Source organism: Corvus hawaiiensis, chromosome 2 (genome assembly GCF_020740725.1).
Source record: "Corvus hawaiiensis isolate bCorHaw1 chromosome 2, bCorHaw1.pri.cur, whole genome shotgun sequence".
NCBI lineage: Eukaryota > Metazoa > Chordata > Aves > Passeriformes > Corvidae > Corvus > Corvus hawaiiensis.
The window spans coordinates 1,039,556-1,056,459 of record NC_063214.1 but is presented as its reverse complement, the minus strand read 5'-3'; the positions used below and the strand labels follow the sequence as shown (position 1 = coordinate 1,056,459).

The 16,904-nt window shown below is 58.1% G+C and overlaps 3 protein-coding genes across 5 annotated transcripts; all 3 read right to left on the bottom strand.

The window, feature by feature from the left end:
• Positions 1 to 978: 978 nt before the first annotated feature.
• P4HA3 (prolyl 4-hydroxylase subunit alpha 3) lies at positions 979 to 7,216 on the bottom strand. Its single transcript, XM_048295686.1, has 14 exons — positions 7,154 to 7,216; positions 6,250 to 6,638; positions 5,627 to 5,769; positions 5,007 to 5,221; positions 4,454 to 4,603; positions 4,305 to 4,356; positions 3,959 to 4,116; positions 3,703 to 3,879; positions 3,105 to 3,169; positions 2,782 to 2,941; positions 2,067 to 2,129; positions 1,731 to 1,799; positions 1,430 to 1,526; positions 979 to 1,232 (listed from the first exon to the last, which is right to left on the bottom strand). Exons 1-14 carry the CDS (start codon positions 7,214 to 7,216, stop codon positions 1,162 to 1,164), a joined length of 1,872 nt encoding a protein of 623 aa, XP_048151643.1. The 3' UTR covers positions 979 to 1,161.
• A 146-nt stretch (positions 7,217 to 7,362) lies between these two features.
• Positions 7,363 to 10,557, bottom strand: NEU3 (neuraminidase 3). 3 transcript variants are annotated; one of them, XM_048328511.1, is made up of 4 exons: positions 10,221 to 10,557; positions 9,330 to 9,385; positions 8,998 to 9,240; positions 7,363 to 8,882 (listed from the first exon to the last, which is right to left on the bottom strand). In XM_048328511.1, exons 2-4 carry the CDS (start codon positions 9,354 to 9,356, stop codon positions 7,935 to 7,937), a joined length of 1,218 nt encoding a protein of 405 aa, XP_048184468.1. In that variant the 5' UTR covers positions 9,357 to 9,385; positions 10,221 to 10,557; the 3' UTR covers positions 7,363 to 7,934. The 3 variants fall into 3 exon arrangements, with proteins under 3 accessions (XP_048184468.1, XP_048184476.1, XP_048184482.1); XM_048328519.1 differs by having other exon boundaries at positions 8,998 to 9,237; positions 10,221 to 10,554; XM_048328525.1 differs by lacking the exon at positions 10,221 to 10,557 and having other exon boundaries at positions 7,363 to 8,802; positions 9,330 to 9,714.
• Positions 10,558 to 11,652: 1,095 nt separating this feature from the next.
• Positions 11,653 to 16,068, bottom strand: SPCS2 (signal peptidase complex subunit 2). The gene is made up of 5 exons (XM_048328549.1): positions 15,977 to 16,068; positions 14,448 to 14,531; positions 13,988 to 14,148; positions 12,838 to 12,972; positions 11,653 to 12,509 (listed from the first exon to the last, which is right to left on the bottom strand). The coding sequence occupies exons 1-5, from the start codon at positions 16,013 to 16,015 to the stop codon at positions 12,323 to 12,325; spliced, it is 606 nt and encodes a 201-aa protein (XP_048184506.1). The 5' UTR covers positions 16,016 to 16,068; the 3' UTR covers positions 11,653 to 12,322.
• Between the last annotated feature and the right edge of the window lie 836 nt (positions 16,069 to 16,904).

The window sequence follows — 16,904 nt, the reverse complement described above, 5'->3', positions numbered from 1 at the left end:
ACGACGGCGCAACGTGCTGGAGAAGAAAAAAAAATGGCGCCGGCTCCTGTCTCAGGGAAGGAAAAAAACCAAAGGGTTCACGCAGCAAAAACAGGCAAAACAGATGGGAACCTGGTGAATCCCTGGCGTGGGTCCCCTCCTCACAGCAGATGAAGCCGGTGGATTTGGTGTCCTTTCTCTTGTTGGCTCGGCTGTCCCGAGCTCTGGGGCCGGGGCGGAGCGGCCCCTCTCCGTCCCGCCGGCCCCCGGCCGACGCTCGTCCCGTCGACTCCGATCTCGGACCAAAACCAAACCGAACAGTTCAGGGGAAAAAAAAAAGCTGCCGAAGGATTGCTCCTACAGTCTCCAAAGCCAGAAAAAAAGGAAAAAAAAAAAAACCCCTTCTTGCCTAAGCTAACAAAACCCAGGCTAGCCAAGCAAGCGAAGAGAGCCCCGCCCGCACGGCACCGGACACCTGAGGCCTGAGGCTTTGAATAAACCCGCGCAGAGCAAGGACCAGGGAATGGGAAACCTCGACAGCACCATCGCTGGGCACAGAGCAAAGACCAGGGAATGGGAAACCTCTACAGCACCATCGCTGGGCACAGAGCAAGGACCAGGGAATGGGAAACCACCCAGGACAATGAGGCGGGGTAGGGCTGGGGAGCTGCTGTGCCAGAGGTGTCCCCTCCAGCGTGACCCTCATTCAGCCGGGCTGTCGCCCACGGGAAGTGCCGGGGCTCAGCGTGGGCTCCGGCCCGATCTCCGTGCGCTGCCGGGCATCCCGGCCGCCGGCTCTTTGCCTTCCAGTCACGTAGGAGCTGCGGTCAAGGTGGAGAAAGGGAACTTGTCTGCAGGCAGGCGGGGGGGCGGGGGGGGGGGGGGTGCCTAGGACGGCTAGAAGGAGCTGCCTTCTCCCCGAGACTGGATTTTGGCATTCCAAAACAGATGGGAGCCCCAGGGATAGCGTTTGGCATCCCAGAACAGACTCCAGTTTAGTCTCTTTTGACTTTATTTCCACCCAGTTTGGCCATGGTCGAGCAAATGCCTCTCCCGATCACTCCCTGCTCCGCTGCTACCCCCTTCCCTCCCTTCCTCCCTCCCTTGCTCCGCCCTTGGGGCCACGCTGTGCCGGGGTGGCTTTGCCACCTGCAGATGTCACATCTGTGATCCTACGGCGGCTCAGTCCTGTGGGTCAGCACTGCAGGGCCGCCGAAACTCCTGCCCGTGTTCATGGATCCACTTATTCGCCACTGGAACAGACAAGGACACGGACCTCTGTCTGTTCCCATCCCTCTGCACCCTTCTCTAACCCTGCATTGGTATCGGTGAACTTTTTCCTTGTTATCCAGGATATCTGGGCATTCCCAGCCCCCCTTGCCTCCCTGCTGATGGAGCTGTCCCTCCAACCCCGTGTGACCCTGGGGTGACACCTGGTAACGTCTCTCACCCCACTTGTCCCCGGCCAGGACGGGGCAGCCGGCGTGGAGGGTGTCCCCGTCACCGTTCCCGTTCCTCCGCAGGTTCCACCAGAAAAGAGCCGCATTCTGTGGAGCAGAGATGGTTTTGGCACCCTAAAACAGAGCTGGGGTCCCCAAGACTCGATTTTGGCACCCCAAAAGAGATTAGGGAGCCCCGGGGCTGGGGATTGGCGTCAGGAGAGGCTTGACCACAATTCCCTGCAAGAGCTGAGATACAGAGAGCAGCATCCTCACTTCCCTGCTTCCAGCGATTCCACATGTCCCCCTCACCTTGACCACGGGCACGCTGAAGTTGGCATAGATGAAAGCAGTGGAGCCTCCAGCCTCCACTGCACTCAGCTGGAAAAGGACCACAAATAGGAGCCATGGATCCCCCTTTCCCTGTGATGCTCCTTTGCACAGGGAAACTGAGGCACAAAACCTCCCTTGGGCCCCAGCTCTGTTCCCCTCACTTTGCCACAGCACAAACTCCTGAATACTCCACAGGCACTGGCATTTCCCACCCACTGCAGTGTTTTAGGGCTGCCCTTACCCATCCCATACCCTGAGAGAGACGGCACCAAGCCAGTGCCGTCTCTCCAGGCCTGGAAATGAGGGAGGACTCACATAGATCATGATTGTGGCGATCCTGTTGCCTGACTTCATTCTGTACAGGGGGCTCTTCTTGGACTGCTCCAAAAGGGGAGGTGGGATGGTCAGTCCCATGAGGACAGTCAGTCCTACACTGACACAGCCCAGCCCAGGCGCACCTCACACCCCAGCAGCTCTAAGCTGCCCCACCCTGCTCCCCCCTGGAAAATCCCTCCCTTTCCCTTCTTCTCCCTTCCTTCCTTCCTTCCTGCCTGCCTGCCTTCCCTTACCTCCTTCCCCCCTCCCTCCCTCCTTCCTTCCCCTCCAAGGAATACCCCAGGCAGCCACCCAGGGATCACCATCCTGGGACCACCTATCCTACCCCTGCCAGGGGCCATCCCAGGGTCCATCACTAGGAACATCTTGGGGAATAACCCAGGGATCACCATGGGGACACCCCCAGGAACCATTCAGGGTCTTCCCTTGGGTACCATCCCAGGGGCATCATGAGGAACATCCCAGGGCCCATCTCCAGGAATATCTGAGGGACTACCCAAGAGTTCTTCTTCAGGAACATCTGAGGAATCACCTCAAAGGCCAGCCCAGGGTCCATACCCAGGAACATCCCAGGGACCACCCCTGAGTCCACCCCATGAACCACCTCCAGGAGCATCCTAGAGTCCTCCCCAGGAGCACCACTCTGGGCGTCACCCCATGGTTCCCCCACGGCCCACCCTAGCAGCTCCCTGACCGTGGCGTGGTCGAAGTGTGGCTCGTAGTGGCCTCCCAAGCCGTAGTTGACCACCTGCAGGTACTCGGCGTAGGGTGGCCGCAGGTCCAGGCCAGTGACAGCAGCGATGCGCTGATCCAACGCCCGCACCACTGGGTCAGCCGTGTCCTTCAGCCAGGCACTGTGGGACCACCCCATGTTCAGCCCCCCGAATTCATGCGTGGCTGGGCTTTACCCTCAGGGCACTGCTGGAGGAGCCAGGCCTCCCAGCATGGCCACTCAGAGGTGGCCATGCAGCCACGGTGGTCCCGCTGGCCGGAGGACAAGGGAGGGGTGGCTACTACCTCTTGCTTATCCGGTACTCGGCTTTCTGCTGCTTCTCCCCAGAGGCAACCACGGATCTCTGCAGCTGAAGGACACATGGGGGATGCATGTTGCTACACATGGGGACCCTCACACCAAGCAGGGGCCGTGGTCAGGGTTGAAGCTGGTGGGTTTGTACCAGCTGGTTGCCAAACATCCCACCCCAAGGGGTCCCGCTGGGGTGAGGGAAGCAGTGGCAGCAGGTGGAGGCAATGCAGTACGTATCACCAAGTCAAGCCTGGTTGGGAAGCGGTTTAGGTGTATCCGTGGACCTGGTTTCTTCCAAAAAATCTTTTGGGGGGCTCAGATGGAGCTGGGGTCATCATCCCCGGGGTCTCACAGAATCCTAGACTGGTTTGGGTTGGAAGGGACCTTCCAAGATCATCCAGTACCACCCCCCTGCCATAGGCAGGGACACCTTCCACTAGACCAGGTTGCTCCAAGCCCTGTCCCATCTGAACTCCCTGGAGGAGGCTTTGGCCTTAAAACCTCTCCTATCTCTGCATTCACCCTGGATCAGGATCTCCTGGGGCACCCTGCTGCAGGAAAGGGACATCCCTGGAGATGGGGACAGCTCACCCAGGGCCCTGCCAACCCCTTGATGGTCTCAGCCTCAGCATCGGTGATGAAATCATGGTACAGAGCCACATAGGGCTGGATCCGGACCATCTCCTTCTTGGCAGGCTGGAGGAGGAGGTAGGGGCTGCTGTTGGTCTCATAGGAGCAGCCGAGGTGCAGGAGCCGCTCTGGGGCTGGCTGGGGAGAAAGGGGACCAAGGAGGCTGTGAGGGGGGGAACAGCAGCAGTGGGGACCATGGCACCCCTGCCAGTCCCACCTGCCCCCTGGGGCGCTGGCACAGCTCCTCGTAGGCATCACGGCTCTGCAGGCGGGTGCTGTTGGGGCGTTGTAGGGGGCTGGCACTTGCCCCCGTCCCCACCTCCAGCAGCTTCTTGTACTTGGCCACGTTCCTTGACACCCTTTGGTTACTGGGATCTGCCGGGGAGGTGGTGTCACCCCGAATGCCGCATCCCCATCAACCCCCTTCCCCGGCATCAGTCCCGGGAGAATTACCCCACATGGGGCAAGAAATGGGGTGAGGGAGGCTGTTGCCATGAAGAGGTGATGGGGAAATCCCAAAATCTTTCCCCTCTTCCTGCTGCATCCAGGGTTGTCCCACATACCATAGCGGAGAAACTCCCTGGAGAGGCTCAAGGCGTGAGAGATGTTTCCAGCCTGGATAGGGGAGTGGAGACTCCATGAACATCCATCCTCCCACCCATGGTCTGGCTCTGCTGGACACTGGCAATGGGGAGGGGACTCATGGCTGTACCATGAAGTAGGAGAAGGCCAGATGGTCCAGAGCATCCTCCAGGCTGCTCCGGTCCTCCAGGTTCCAGCTGCCATAGGAGAGGCGGAAGAGGCTGACAGCCTCCTCCAGCCACGCAATGGCGTGGTAATAGTCACCTGTGTCATAGGCCACCTGCAAGGCAACACATCCCCTGCACCTGCCAGCTGGGCCAGCCTGGCCTGCATCCCATCCCATCCCATCCCATCCCATCCCATCCCATCCCATCTCATCCCATCCCATCCCATCCCCTCCTATCCCCTCATGCCATGTCATGCCATCCCATTGCAATTACCCCCCATCCTGTACCATGACATGTGTCACTTTCCTATTGCCATCTCCATCCCCATTCCCTCCCACATCATCCCCATCCTGTCCCATCCCTTCCTTTCCTGTTCCATCCCCATCTCAATCTCCATCCCCATTTGCACCTGCACTTCCATCTCATCCCATGTAAAGAACCCTCAGTGTCTATTCCTGTGGAAGAAACATCCCGGGCTGGAGAAGCTTTGTGGAGCTTTATGGGGCTTCCCCTCACCTTTCCCACATGGAAGCAGTCGTCGGCAGAGAGGGAGACACGCCGGCCAGGGCTGTAGAGAGGCGGGTGCCCGGCTCTCTGGAAGACGCCTTTGGCCAAGCCCCTGACGCTGAGTGCGTAGACGTCCTGCAGCCGCATCAGCGCCCTGGCTGCCCCATCCAGGTCCTCAGTTCCAGGCAGCTCCTGCTCTACCTCCTCGAGGCCAGCATGGAGTGCTGCAGGGTGGGAAGGAGGTATGGGGAGGGATAAACAAAATTCTGAGGTGCAACCACCCTTATCGTCTCTTCTCCCTGGGCACCCCACGTCCTGCTCCTCCATCCGTTCCCCTGCTCCTACACCTGTTCTCCATCTCCATCTGTTCCCTTGCTCCTCCATCCATTCTGCTCCTCCAACAATTTTCTTGCTTCTCTACCCATTCCCCAGGCCCTCCATCTATTCCCTGTCTCCTCCATCCCTTCTCCTGTTCCTCTACCCATTGACCGTTGCTCTCCATCCGTTCTCCTGTTCTTCCACATGTTCCACTCTTCTATCAATTCTCCTGGTCCTCCATCCTCTCCCTACCACCTCCTGGCTCTGCTCAGGTGACAGAGGGGACACACGGCTGAGCATCTTCCCCGTACCCTGGGTGTTCCTGGTGACCTCGTCGCTGTAGATGACGTTGGGCCAGTCAGAGTGGAGGCGCTTGATGAGGCTGAAGGCCAGCAAGGGGTTCTCCACCGAGGCCTTGGGGTCCTGGTGCAGCGCCTGGACCTTCTCGTAGAACCTACAAGGCACCCACTGGGGGACACTTTGATGCTCCTCAGTGTTGTCACCACCTGGGTGGGGGCTGGAGTCCTCCCCATTGTTGGGCAGCTTTGCCTCAGTGTCCACTCTTTGGCCAAGCCAGAGCGGAGGGATTGTCTGACCCCATCCCTGGTGGGTGTGTGGGGATGGCCCGTGCCCTGGGGATGCTGCGACCCAGATCTCCGTGGGTGGGGGAACCATGTCCCCCTCCAGGGGGACGGCTGGGGGAAGTGGGGCGTGAGCTGTGTCCGGTCTGAGCTTCCCATCCTCCCACCATCCTCTTATTTAGGGCCACCCCCAAAAACTGGGTGCTGCGGGGAAGGTGGGGATGGGTTAACCCCTCCTCGTAGCCAGGGAATCACCCACCCCTGGGGCTGGGGGGCGGGATGGGTGGCTGGAGGGGAGCGGATGCTGCGGGTGCCCCACCCGTGGCCGCGGCGCGGTTGGGGGGTGGCGGTACCTGCGGAGGCGGCGCAGGCGGGAGCTCTCGTCCCGCAGGTAGGAGCGGAGCCGGCGGAGCAGGCGGCGCTCGGCGCCCAGCGCTCCCCGCACGCTCAGCATCGCAGAGAACGTCTCGGCCGGGGCGGGGGGCGGCAGCAGCGCCAGCAGCGCCCCCAGCACCCCCAGCGCCCCCAGTGTTCCCAGCGCCCCCAGTGCTCCAAGAATCCCCAGTACCTCCACTGCCCCCAGCGCCCCCAGTCCCAGCAGCGCCCCCAGAACACCCCGTATCCCAAGCGCTCGCCGTGCTCCAAGTACCCACAGTGTCTCCTGTCCCAGCAACGCCACCAGCACCCTCAGCGCTCCCAGTGTCCCCAGTGCCCTCAGCGCCCCTAGTCCCCAGCAGTGCCCCTAGTACCCGCAGTATCCCCGGTGCCCCCAGTATCCTCAGTGGCCCCAGTGCTCCAAATATCCCCAATTACCCCCAGCACTCCCCAGCCTCAGCGCCCGCATCCGGCCGCCGCCGCCGCCGCCGGGAGAAGCCGGGGGAAAAGGGGCGGAGAGGCCCCGCCTTTGGGGGGAAAAGGGGTGGGGGGGGGGGTGCCCCGGATCCGCCACGCTGGCTGGGGAGGGCGGTGTGGTGCTGGTCCCCGTCCTGCTTGTCCCTGTCCCCATCCCTGCCCCTCTGTCCCTATCCTGCTTGTCCCCCTCTTATCTGTCCCTGTCCTGCCCCAGCCTCATCTTGCCTGTCCCTGCCCCTTTCCCCATTCTGCCCTGGCCCCATCCTGCTCTGTCCTCAGCTGCATCCTGCCTGTCTCCCTCCTGTCTGTCCCCATTTTGTCTTCTGTCCCTCTCTTGTCTGGCCCCATCCTGCCTGTCCCCATTCCATCTTGCTCCCATCCTGCCCGTCCCTGTCCACATCCTGCCTGCGCCCGTCCCGATTTGATCTTCTGCCCATCCTGCCTGCTCCTGCCCTGCCTTGCAGTCATCGTGTCTGCTTCCATCCTGTCCCCATCCTGCCTCTCATACCCCAAACATAGCACCAGGATGGAGTGGGAGGTGCCACGCTCAGGGCCATCCTACATCCTTGCGGGGCAGGGTCAGCTCCGTTGGGATTTTCCCAGTATTGACTGGATTTCTTATATTTTGGGAGGATTTTATTTGACAGCAGCACAGGGATGTGAGGTCACTGTCACTGTCGGGATGCTACAGCCCGTTCCCTATAGAGCAGAATGAAACACCCCCCATCCCAAGATTTGAGCACCTTTCCCTAGGAGGCAGGGAGTAACTCAGTCTGAAGCTGGCAAGTGAAGAAAACAGGATAAAAAAAGGTAAAAACTGGGAATTATCTGCCACCTGCAGGAACAAAGGAACGGGAATGTTTTTAACTAAAGCAAGATTTTTGGGTACTTTTTCCTCAGGGAACCAGCTGCTCTTGCTGGCACCTTCTGCTTTTCTGCTGCTACCAGGCAAAAAATGCTGATTTTTGAGAAACAGCGGCATTTCGGACCAGAGCAGATCCTCCACTGCCGCAGGTCACCGACAACATCTGACGGGTGATTAAAAAGCCGTAAATAAATAAAAGGTACACGGTGCTGAGTCTCCTGATGTAGCTGAAATATCCTGGTGAGGTCTCGGCACTGCCGTGCTCACTGGATCCGGCTGCCGATGCTCAGGAGCGACTGCACTGCCTAAAATGGGTCTATTTTAGGAAGCCGTGAGGTTCTGATCGCCAGAGGGGTCCAGGATGAAGAGGCAGAAGGTGATTTCCTCGCAGGCGCTGCTGGCGCCGCACTCGAACAAGCACCCAAAAAGGCCGCCGGGGCAGACGGCCAGGTCGGAATAGCCGGCCGGCCCCGTGTGCAGCAGCCACGGGCGCCGCCAGCCCGCCCCGTCCAGCGGCGAGGGGTTGACATAGAGGCCCAAATCGCGCCGGCGGTGCCGGTCCGTGGGGTGGGAGTACAGTAGCCAGGTGGGCGCCTGGGCGGCGCGGGCGGGCGCGGCGAAGCTGACCACGCTGCCCTGGCAGCCCCGCGGCGGCTCGCCCAGCGCCTCGCACCGCGCCGGCCGCTCGAAGCGCAGCCCGCGGTCGGAGCTGAGCGCCACGGCCCGGCAGCCCCGCGGCGCACGGGCGCTGCAGTACAGCAGGGGCTGCTGGGCGCCGCGGATTTCGGCCACCTGGCACTCGCCCGTCCGCTCTCCGCCCAGCAGGGCACCCTTGTGCCAGTGGCGCCCGCCGTCGTCGCTGTAGAAGACGAGGGAATGCTGCCGGGTGAAGCACGGCAGCCGCACGGCCCCGCACAGGCACCCGTGCACGTAGTAGGTGTAGGCCGGCACCACCAGCCGCCCCGAGTCCAGCTGTACCCCGTGGCCCGGCCCCACGGCGAAGGTGGCCCACCGGGACAGGTCGGCACCGATGGCTTCGTCCGTCACGTCCCGCAGCGCGGTCCAGCCGCGGCCGCCGTCGGCGCTGGTGGCGAAGCAGAGGCGCGCGGCGCTGCAGCCGCTCAGGATCTGGCATCGCTCCGTCTTTCCCTGCTCCACGCAGATGCAGAAGAGGAAGACGGTGCCGCTCCTGGCGTCGTAGAGAGGACAGGGGTTCATGGTGCGGTGGCCGGGCAGAGCCAATGCCGACAGCTCCTCCATGAGACCCCACTGCCGGCAAGGAGGAAAACGGGGCTCAGCCACGGGATGCACCGCTGTCGCTGCACCCTGGAGTCACCCGGCATCGCCCCCATCTCTTGTTCCTACAGCCCGGGGAGATTTTTACCTTGACCGAGGAGCCGTGCCGGCGGCCCCGCCGCAGCACCAGGTACTTGGCATCCTCGTCCCGGGCCGAGGAGCGCTTCTCGGCAAAGGCCAGGAAGGAATCATCCGGGGGGACGTAGAGCAGAGCCGGGATGCGGTAGGTGACCCCACCTGCCTGTCGGAAGAGCGTCTCCCGAGGGAAAACATGCGGGGATCCCGGTGGTGGTGGCAGTGGTGGGGGGCTCTCCCCACCGTCCCCCTGCTGCTGGAAGAGTGGGAAAGTCAGATGTAAAGGGTTAAATCTTGGCAAAAGGAAGGGGTGGCCGCTACGAGGGGATAGGGATGGAGGCTCACCTTGAGGCAGGTGGTGGCCTGGGACATGGTGGCCTCCCTGAGGTTCCCGCTGGGGCCTGAGCAGGGTGGGAGAGGGGGATGAGAGCAGAGCCTCTCGGTGGGGTCACACCCCCTTTCCTGCCCGTCCGTGCTGTTCCCCTGCACTGCACAGGCTCCCCTGCTTCACCCACGGTGCCCACGTCCAGGCTGTTCCCAAGGGCTGTGCACCTCCTGCACTACACCAGGACCCCCAAGCTCCCACTCCCTTCAGTTCCCCCGGTGTCCCTAGCCCAGAGTCCCTGTGCCCATGCACCCCTTCACTCTCCATGCACCCCCAATCTCCCTACGCACCTACGCTCACCCACAAACCCCCTACACCCCAGCATGCACTGACCTCCCCAGGGACAGACATTCCCTCCGTGCATCCCCCGTCACGTGTCCTGACCCCCCTTCACCCCCGCGGGCACTGATCCCCCCGATCCACCTGCAATACCCAGCTTCTCCCCGTGTACCCCCCGACACCCCCACAGCCCTACTCCTCTACACCCCGCATGCACCAACCCCCCCGTGACCCCCCAGTCCCAGTCCCCTGACCCTCCTACACCTTGCAAGCACCGACCCCCCATCCCCTCCGTGCCGCGACCCCCGCCGCATTCCCCTCTCCCGCATTCTCTCCATCCCCGCACTCCCCCCTCTCCGCATTCCCGCATCCCCCCATCCCCCCCATCCCCGCAGACCCCGCTCCTCCCGCCGCCGCCGCCGCGCCGCGGCCGCCTCGCTCCGCCTCTTCCTGCAGCTCCCGGAGCGGGGGGGCCGGATCAGGCGCTCGGCGGGGCCAAGGAAGCGGGCGGGGATCCAGCTGTCGGGATACCGGAGCCTGGCGCCGGTGCCCGAGGGCAGCAGGGACAATACCTGTGCAGGTGTGAGCAGGCGATGTGCTGAGGCTCCGGCGCTCCTACGGGGCAACTGGAATGGTGGAATATCAGGAGGAGATTGACTGGTGGAGCCGCTGCCGACCCTCTCCCCAACAGGCAGGAGGGGAGCCAAGAGAAGGGATGGAGGCAGGACCCTGCTTGAGGTGCCAGGAAAGTCCCCTCCCGGCCGCCCTTGCCTTCCCAGGTGCTCCTATGGAATGGATGTGGAGAGGGCGGAAAATCATGAAGGTCCATCTGGGGGTTCCCTGGGGTGAGCCAGCCAAGCCCAACCAGCTCTACAAGATCAAAATGAGTCATCTTTATCCACTGCCTTCCGAGGGAACGGAGGCCGTGATAAGCCAACCAGAGCCGTCCCACAGGGAAGTCTGCTCCGTCCCTGGGGCCCAGAGAAGGGACAGTAATAGGAAACTCTGTGATCTGTGCCACCTCTGACTGTTAGCCACTGTTGCTGTTGGCAGAGAGGAGATGAAGGAAAAAGACCTGGGAGAATGCAAAGGGACTTCAGGGCACAGGGACAATTGGACAAAGGAGCAGGTGCACAGGTCGTGTCCTCAATTCCTTCAGTACCGGGGGGAATACTGAAAGGAACAGGAAAAGAGGAAAACCACCCTGATTAATACATGGCCTAGAGGCTGGTGCCATCGGTGGAATTTTGGGATTTTTGACTGTGGTGTGGTTTACACAGGAGTCAGTCCTGAAGGGCAAGGGAGTCCAGGAAGGCCAGACGTGCTTGAAGAAGGAAATCCTAAAGCATGAGGAGCAGCCTGTGCCCATGGGACATAGGAGAAAGCCTGTCCTGGTTAAACAGGGAACTTGGGGTGGAGCTCAGGGGGAAAAAGAGAGTGTATCAGTTCTTGAAGGAAGGGCAGGAAACCTGGAGGGAGCACGAGGATGGTGTGAGGTTATATAGGGAGAAAATGAGAAGGGCCAAAGCCAAACTGGAGCTTAATTTGGCCACTGAAGTTAAAGACAACAAAAAAGGTGTCTCTAAATCCACTGGGAGCGACAGGAGGGCTAAGTGTCTCCATCCTTTACTGGATGTGGAAGGCAGCACTGTTTCTGGGGGGGGAGGAAAGGCAGAGGTATTTAATGTCTCCTTTCCTCAGTCTTTAATACCAAACCTCAGGATATCCAGCTCCCATGGCTGGAAGTCAGTCATGGGGAGATGAATGAAGCCTCACAAATCCTGAAGGAATGGTCATCCCCAAGTCCCTGGGCCCAGGTGGGTGCATTGTTCGCTGGGTGAAACGCTGGAGCCTGGATGTGGCACCTGGGGACGAGGTTTAGGTGACAAGATTGTGGTGGTGCTGGGGGAATGCCAGGACTCTTCCAACCCTGAGAATTCTGTGAACTGGGATTCCCTCCCCAGCCATGAAACACCCCAGAGATGCTCCAGGACACATTTGATGTCTGTTCTTCCCTTTTATTGAAAAAACAACCCAAAAAAATCTCTCTTTTAAAAAATGCCAGTTTATAGAAGGGACGTGTGGAACAGGAGATGCCACAAGGGAACCGCGGGACAGACAGACACAGCTTGGAAAATCTTTTACACTTTCTGGGAAGCTTCGTGGCTGAGCACACAGAAGTAGCATATTTGATTCTCCCCCCCCAACACATAAAAGGTTTTTATATAAAACAATCCTCTACCCCCAATTAGATAAATACAAAAATAAAGCAAACTTGTTTGCGAGGGGACGGTTGTTTCACAGAAGGGTTTTGTCCTGAACTCCTAACACAAAACAGAAAGGTGGGATTGGTAAAACCCCCTGGACACAGAGCCATGTGATAAAGCAGTGCCAGGAAAAGCAGAGGATGCTGGGGCAGCATTGGTGATGTGTTTCTCCTCCCGGGGCTCCCCAAAATCCAACTTTGGGGTCCGCCTCAGAGCCAGGAAGGCAGGCACACAGACCAAGCTTAGCCATGAGCTTCAACAAATCTTGGGTCCAAGATTAAAATTCCTGCTTATGCAAAATGCAATAGGACTTCAGGACAAAAAGAGAGGCCATGATTCACTTTCTTTGCCATTTGACTTTATTGGTGTTAATTTAGCAGGCTCCCGGGAGGCGGGCGGGGTCCGAATCATTTTGTTTTCCTCTCCAGGGCCAGACTGTCGTGCAGCTTGGACACCTCTGGCTCGTAGGCCTCCATGACTAACGTCCCGTTGTTATCGAAGAACTTGGCGATGGATTTGGTGAACTCGGCTTCCCTCTGCTGTTTGGTTTTCCCGCTGATGAACGTCAGCTTCAGGGTGTACTTGTCATCGAACCTGCGCCAGGGGAAGACAGACCTCAGAGCAGGATCCCAGTCGGGACAGAAATCCCCCTCTTGTTTAAGGGGAAAACCCTCCCGGACTGGAGGTCCCACCTGGGCACTCACAATTAACACAACTAAAGGCTTTTATCCCCTGCCTTAAAGAGAAGCGAAACGTGAACGTTTGTGGCAGAAAACCACTTGGAGCCGCTCCCATTCCTAGACTGGGACATGGACTTTGATGGAGCAGAATGGATTTGCAGGTTTCAAAGGAAAAGGCAGCGTTTAGGGTGATCTCTGGCGAGGGAGGGAGGGCAGTGGTGCCCGCTGGCTAAGCCAGGTACCGTTTGAGGCTGGAGGAGAGCTGCCAGACGTCGTCGGGATCCATCCCCGCCGGGTCCTTCCTGTGAGCCACCAGGAAAATGCTCTTCTCTTTGTACGAGGTATAAATGGTCAGGATTCCCATCATCACAAAATAGGTGCAGAGAAAGTCAAGGAAATTAAGAAGGTGCAAGGAGAAGCAGAAATTAGGCAGAGAAGTCGCTTGGATCCCCTCAGACACCATTGTTTAACCACCTCTCGTGACACTTTAATTCCGAACAGGACGTTTGGCTGATGCTTCATTAGCATGAGAAATGAAGTAATTAATTTGAACTTGAATAGTTTATTATTCACTCCCTGGAAGTGTCCAAGGCCAGGCTGAACGGGGCTTGGAGCAACCTGGGATAGTGGAAGGGGTCCCTACCCATGGCAGGAGGTGGAACTGGACGAGCTTTAAGGCCCCCTTCCATACAAACCAGTCTGGGATTCCCTAACATTTGTTGGGAGATAGTGGGAAAAACTGAGACTGAACAAGCCACAGAAGGAGTTGCTGGGCATTCCTCCTAAGCACAGACCAAGCAATTCCTCTTCCCCATTTTCGGAATTAAGTAATTTCAAGTGCTGCAAGACAAATCACCCATTTGTTCTGGAAGACACCCAGAACAGCCTGGAACAATGAAACCCCTTAGGATCACAGAATTGTTTAGGTTGGAAAAGGCCTCCGAGACCACGGAGTCCAAGCACTCCCCGAGTCCACCATTCCTCCTGCCAAGGCCACCACTAATCCTTTGCTTTGCTGAACCTCACAGAGTGACCTCAGCCCATGGATTCAGCCTGTCCAGATCCCTCTGCAGAGAGCTGCTGGCAGGAATTCCCTCTTTCCCCTCTCAGTATCTGACCTATGGTATTAGGGAAAAGCAAACATGTCTGTAACCAGACTATGGATAGAATGAAAAAACGGATCTGCCCTCAGATCACCCAAATTTAGGGGCATTACACCCAGACAGGCAGGAATTTCCCTATCACATGAAAACTGTCTGATTGTCAGCTGATCTCCACACGACAGGAAGCATAATTCCCACAGGCCTGAAAATGGGAATATCCCGAAGGCTTTTGTTCTTGTGGAAAATAAAACCCTTTTGGGGTAACCAAGATAAGATCTGTAAAGGATATGAGACAACACAAAAGGCAAGAACAGGTTTGGATTCAGGAAAAGGGTGCAGGTAATCCCAAATCAAAGCAACGATGGCGAAGAGACAAGAGATTGTGCAGATCATGAGGCGGCCGTCGATCAAACGGAAATTTTCCACATATTTGTACTTCTCCAGGAGGACCTGTGGGAGAAACAGGCAGCTGAGTCTGTTGGGCGTTTTTCAGGACTTTGACACACTGTTTCAGAGAAGGGTTTGAAGGAAACAATCCCAGTGGCACAGGTAAACTGAGCAGAAAGTTTATGGGGAATTAATGTCTGCGTCAGGCACCTGATAATTGATCCTGATTAAGCGCAAACACGAGGGAATCACAAGAGATGCCACAGACCCAGCATGGATATGGGCACAACCAACCCCCAAAAAGCAGAGCAGAAAATCACAGAGTTTCCCAAGAGGAACGACTCAGCAGAGAGAGAACGCACCTTTTTGGCAGAGTCGTCCAAGGAATTTTTCACAGCTGAACCATCCCATTTGTCAATTTTTACTGGCTTGTCATCAATCTTCCACTGCAATGGAAACCAAAGGCAGTGAGGGGAATGTGGTCCCCCCCTGCTTGTTCCTGTTGTGAGCACAAGACAGGAGGCAAACCAGAAAGCGGCTGCCTGTTTGGGAAGACCTGGCAGGACACAAATCCGCACCCAGAAGCCGCCGGAGCAGCACCGTACCCGGCCCCTGGGCAGGTTTCAGCTCACACCTCTTGTCACAGGCTTGAGGTGGCTCTGACACCACCAGGTTTACTAATTTTGCTTCTACATTTGCTGCTCCTGCTGCCACCCCCAGGCAGTGACAGTTGGGCTGAATTCCTGCCTTTGGATGTACTCCTACATTCCAGCCACACCGCTACGCACAGACTCTTGGGGGATGGAGGAAAATTTCAAGAACCCCCAACTAGCTTTGTACAAGGGGAGAAATAAAAGGCACAAACAAGGAATTTCAGTTAAAACCATCCTCCGGAACAACAGCAAAGCACTCTGTCACTCTTCCATATTCAAATCTTCTGCAGGAATGGGTCTCTCCCCAGTAACAATTCCCATACACAACAGCTCAGCTTTTCCAAGGCATCCACCTTCTCCTGAACTACATTATTTTTTGGTGACACATCAGTTCGAGTCCTGACTATCCTAAGTCATCCCTTATTTCAAACAGTTGAGTGACTGGAGCTGGAATTGTAGCTGCCACTAAAGCAATCCTCAATTTCACTGGTGTTATTTTCCTGCTCTGGAAGCTCCCAAGCTGGATTGATTAACTACCAGCCCAAAGAGCTCCTTGCCCTCCACAGGAAGGAGAAAAAAACCACTTTAAAATATGATGTAAAACTCGATCTGCTTCCCCTGCAGCTGCACAGGGAAAAAAGCCCCAGTTATCCCCCAGGCCCGGCACGTGGGAATTACAAGGCACACAGTGAATGTCACTGCGTGTCCACGAGGTTTATGAGGCACAAAAGCACCGGCCACAAGGATCTAAAATCATGGAGAATTAGGACACAGCTCTCACATCAGCGCACGGTACCAAATTATTTTAGGTGGCTGCTTTTTCAAGCATTTTCTTCCAGGGTTAATCAGCACACGTAGTAATTGGAAGCCAAACCCTTTGCCGTAAGGGAATAGGGTAGAATTCTTTCCACTATTTATTTTTCCTTATACAAGCATCTACAGCAGTTGGAGGGGGACGACTGGGACTGAAGGGAGGATGCTCAGGGAAGAAGGGGGATTCTCAGGGATGAGGATACGCAGGAATGGGGATGCTCAGGGCTAAGGGGGGAGGCTTAGGGCTGAGGATGCCCAGGGCTGGCGGGGAGATGCCCAGGGGTGAAGGATGGATGCCCAGGGCTGCGGGAGGGATGCCCAGGAGCGAAGGGTGGATGCCGGGGCCGGCGGGGGGACGCTCGGGGCCGGCGGGGCGGTGCCCGGGGGCGCTGCCCGGGGCGGCGGAGGAGCCCCGCGCGCGGTACCTTGTCCAGGAGCCCGTTCCGGCCGCTTTTGGCCGCCATCTTCTCGCCGCCTCCGCCCCCGCCCCGCCCGCGACACCTGGGCGCCCCTGATTGGTCGTGCGGGAGGAAGTCCCACCCCCCTCGCGCCGCGCGGCACGCCGGGAAATGCAGTCCTGCCCGCCATCCCTATGACGTGGAGCGGGTGCTCGTATCGTGCAATCACAGGATTTGGGCTGGGAGCGACCTTAAAACCCATCCAGTCCCACCCCCTGCCATGGGCAGGGATAGCTTCCACGAGACCAGGGTGCCCCAAGCCCCGTCCGATCCCGAGAGGGTTATCCAGCCCTGGCACAGCTGCCCAGGGCAGTGGTGGAGTCCTCATACCTGGAGGGATTTAAAGCCGGGTAGAGGGTGGCACTTGGGGACACGGGTTAGCGGTGGCCTTGTAGTGCTGGGGGACGCGATGACCTTGGAGGCCTTTTCTAGCCCTGACTATTCGATGGTTCTATGATGTCCAACAGGATACAGCAGCCCTGTTGTATGGTCGAGCCATGTCAGGAGGATGCTGCTTATTCCTCCTTAATTAGACCCTGCAAGTAGAGCTTGGCCCCAGCCGCCATTCCAAGGAACCCACTGTTGTCCATTGCAGGAGATGTGATGCTAAGCTGGATGGCCATTTGGACTGATCCAATTTAGCTGCTTTGATGTAGGATATCAGTTTTATGTTAAAAGAATAAACAACAGCCCCCAGTCTGGTCTCCCAGCAGATGCATCTTCCTACAGTGAGAGCAAATAATGGGTTTTTACCGGTCTTTGCTCAAGCCTATTATTAATGAGCCTCTTTGCACCTCTGTTCCCTTTGGTGGGAATTGGGTCTGGCTTGTTGCCCTGGGTCTGCCAAGACATTCCCGGAGGAAACCGCTCACTGTCCTCAGTATTTGTGAGAGCA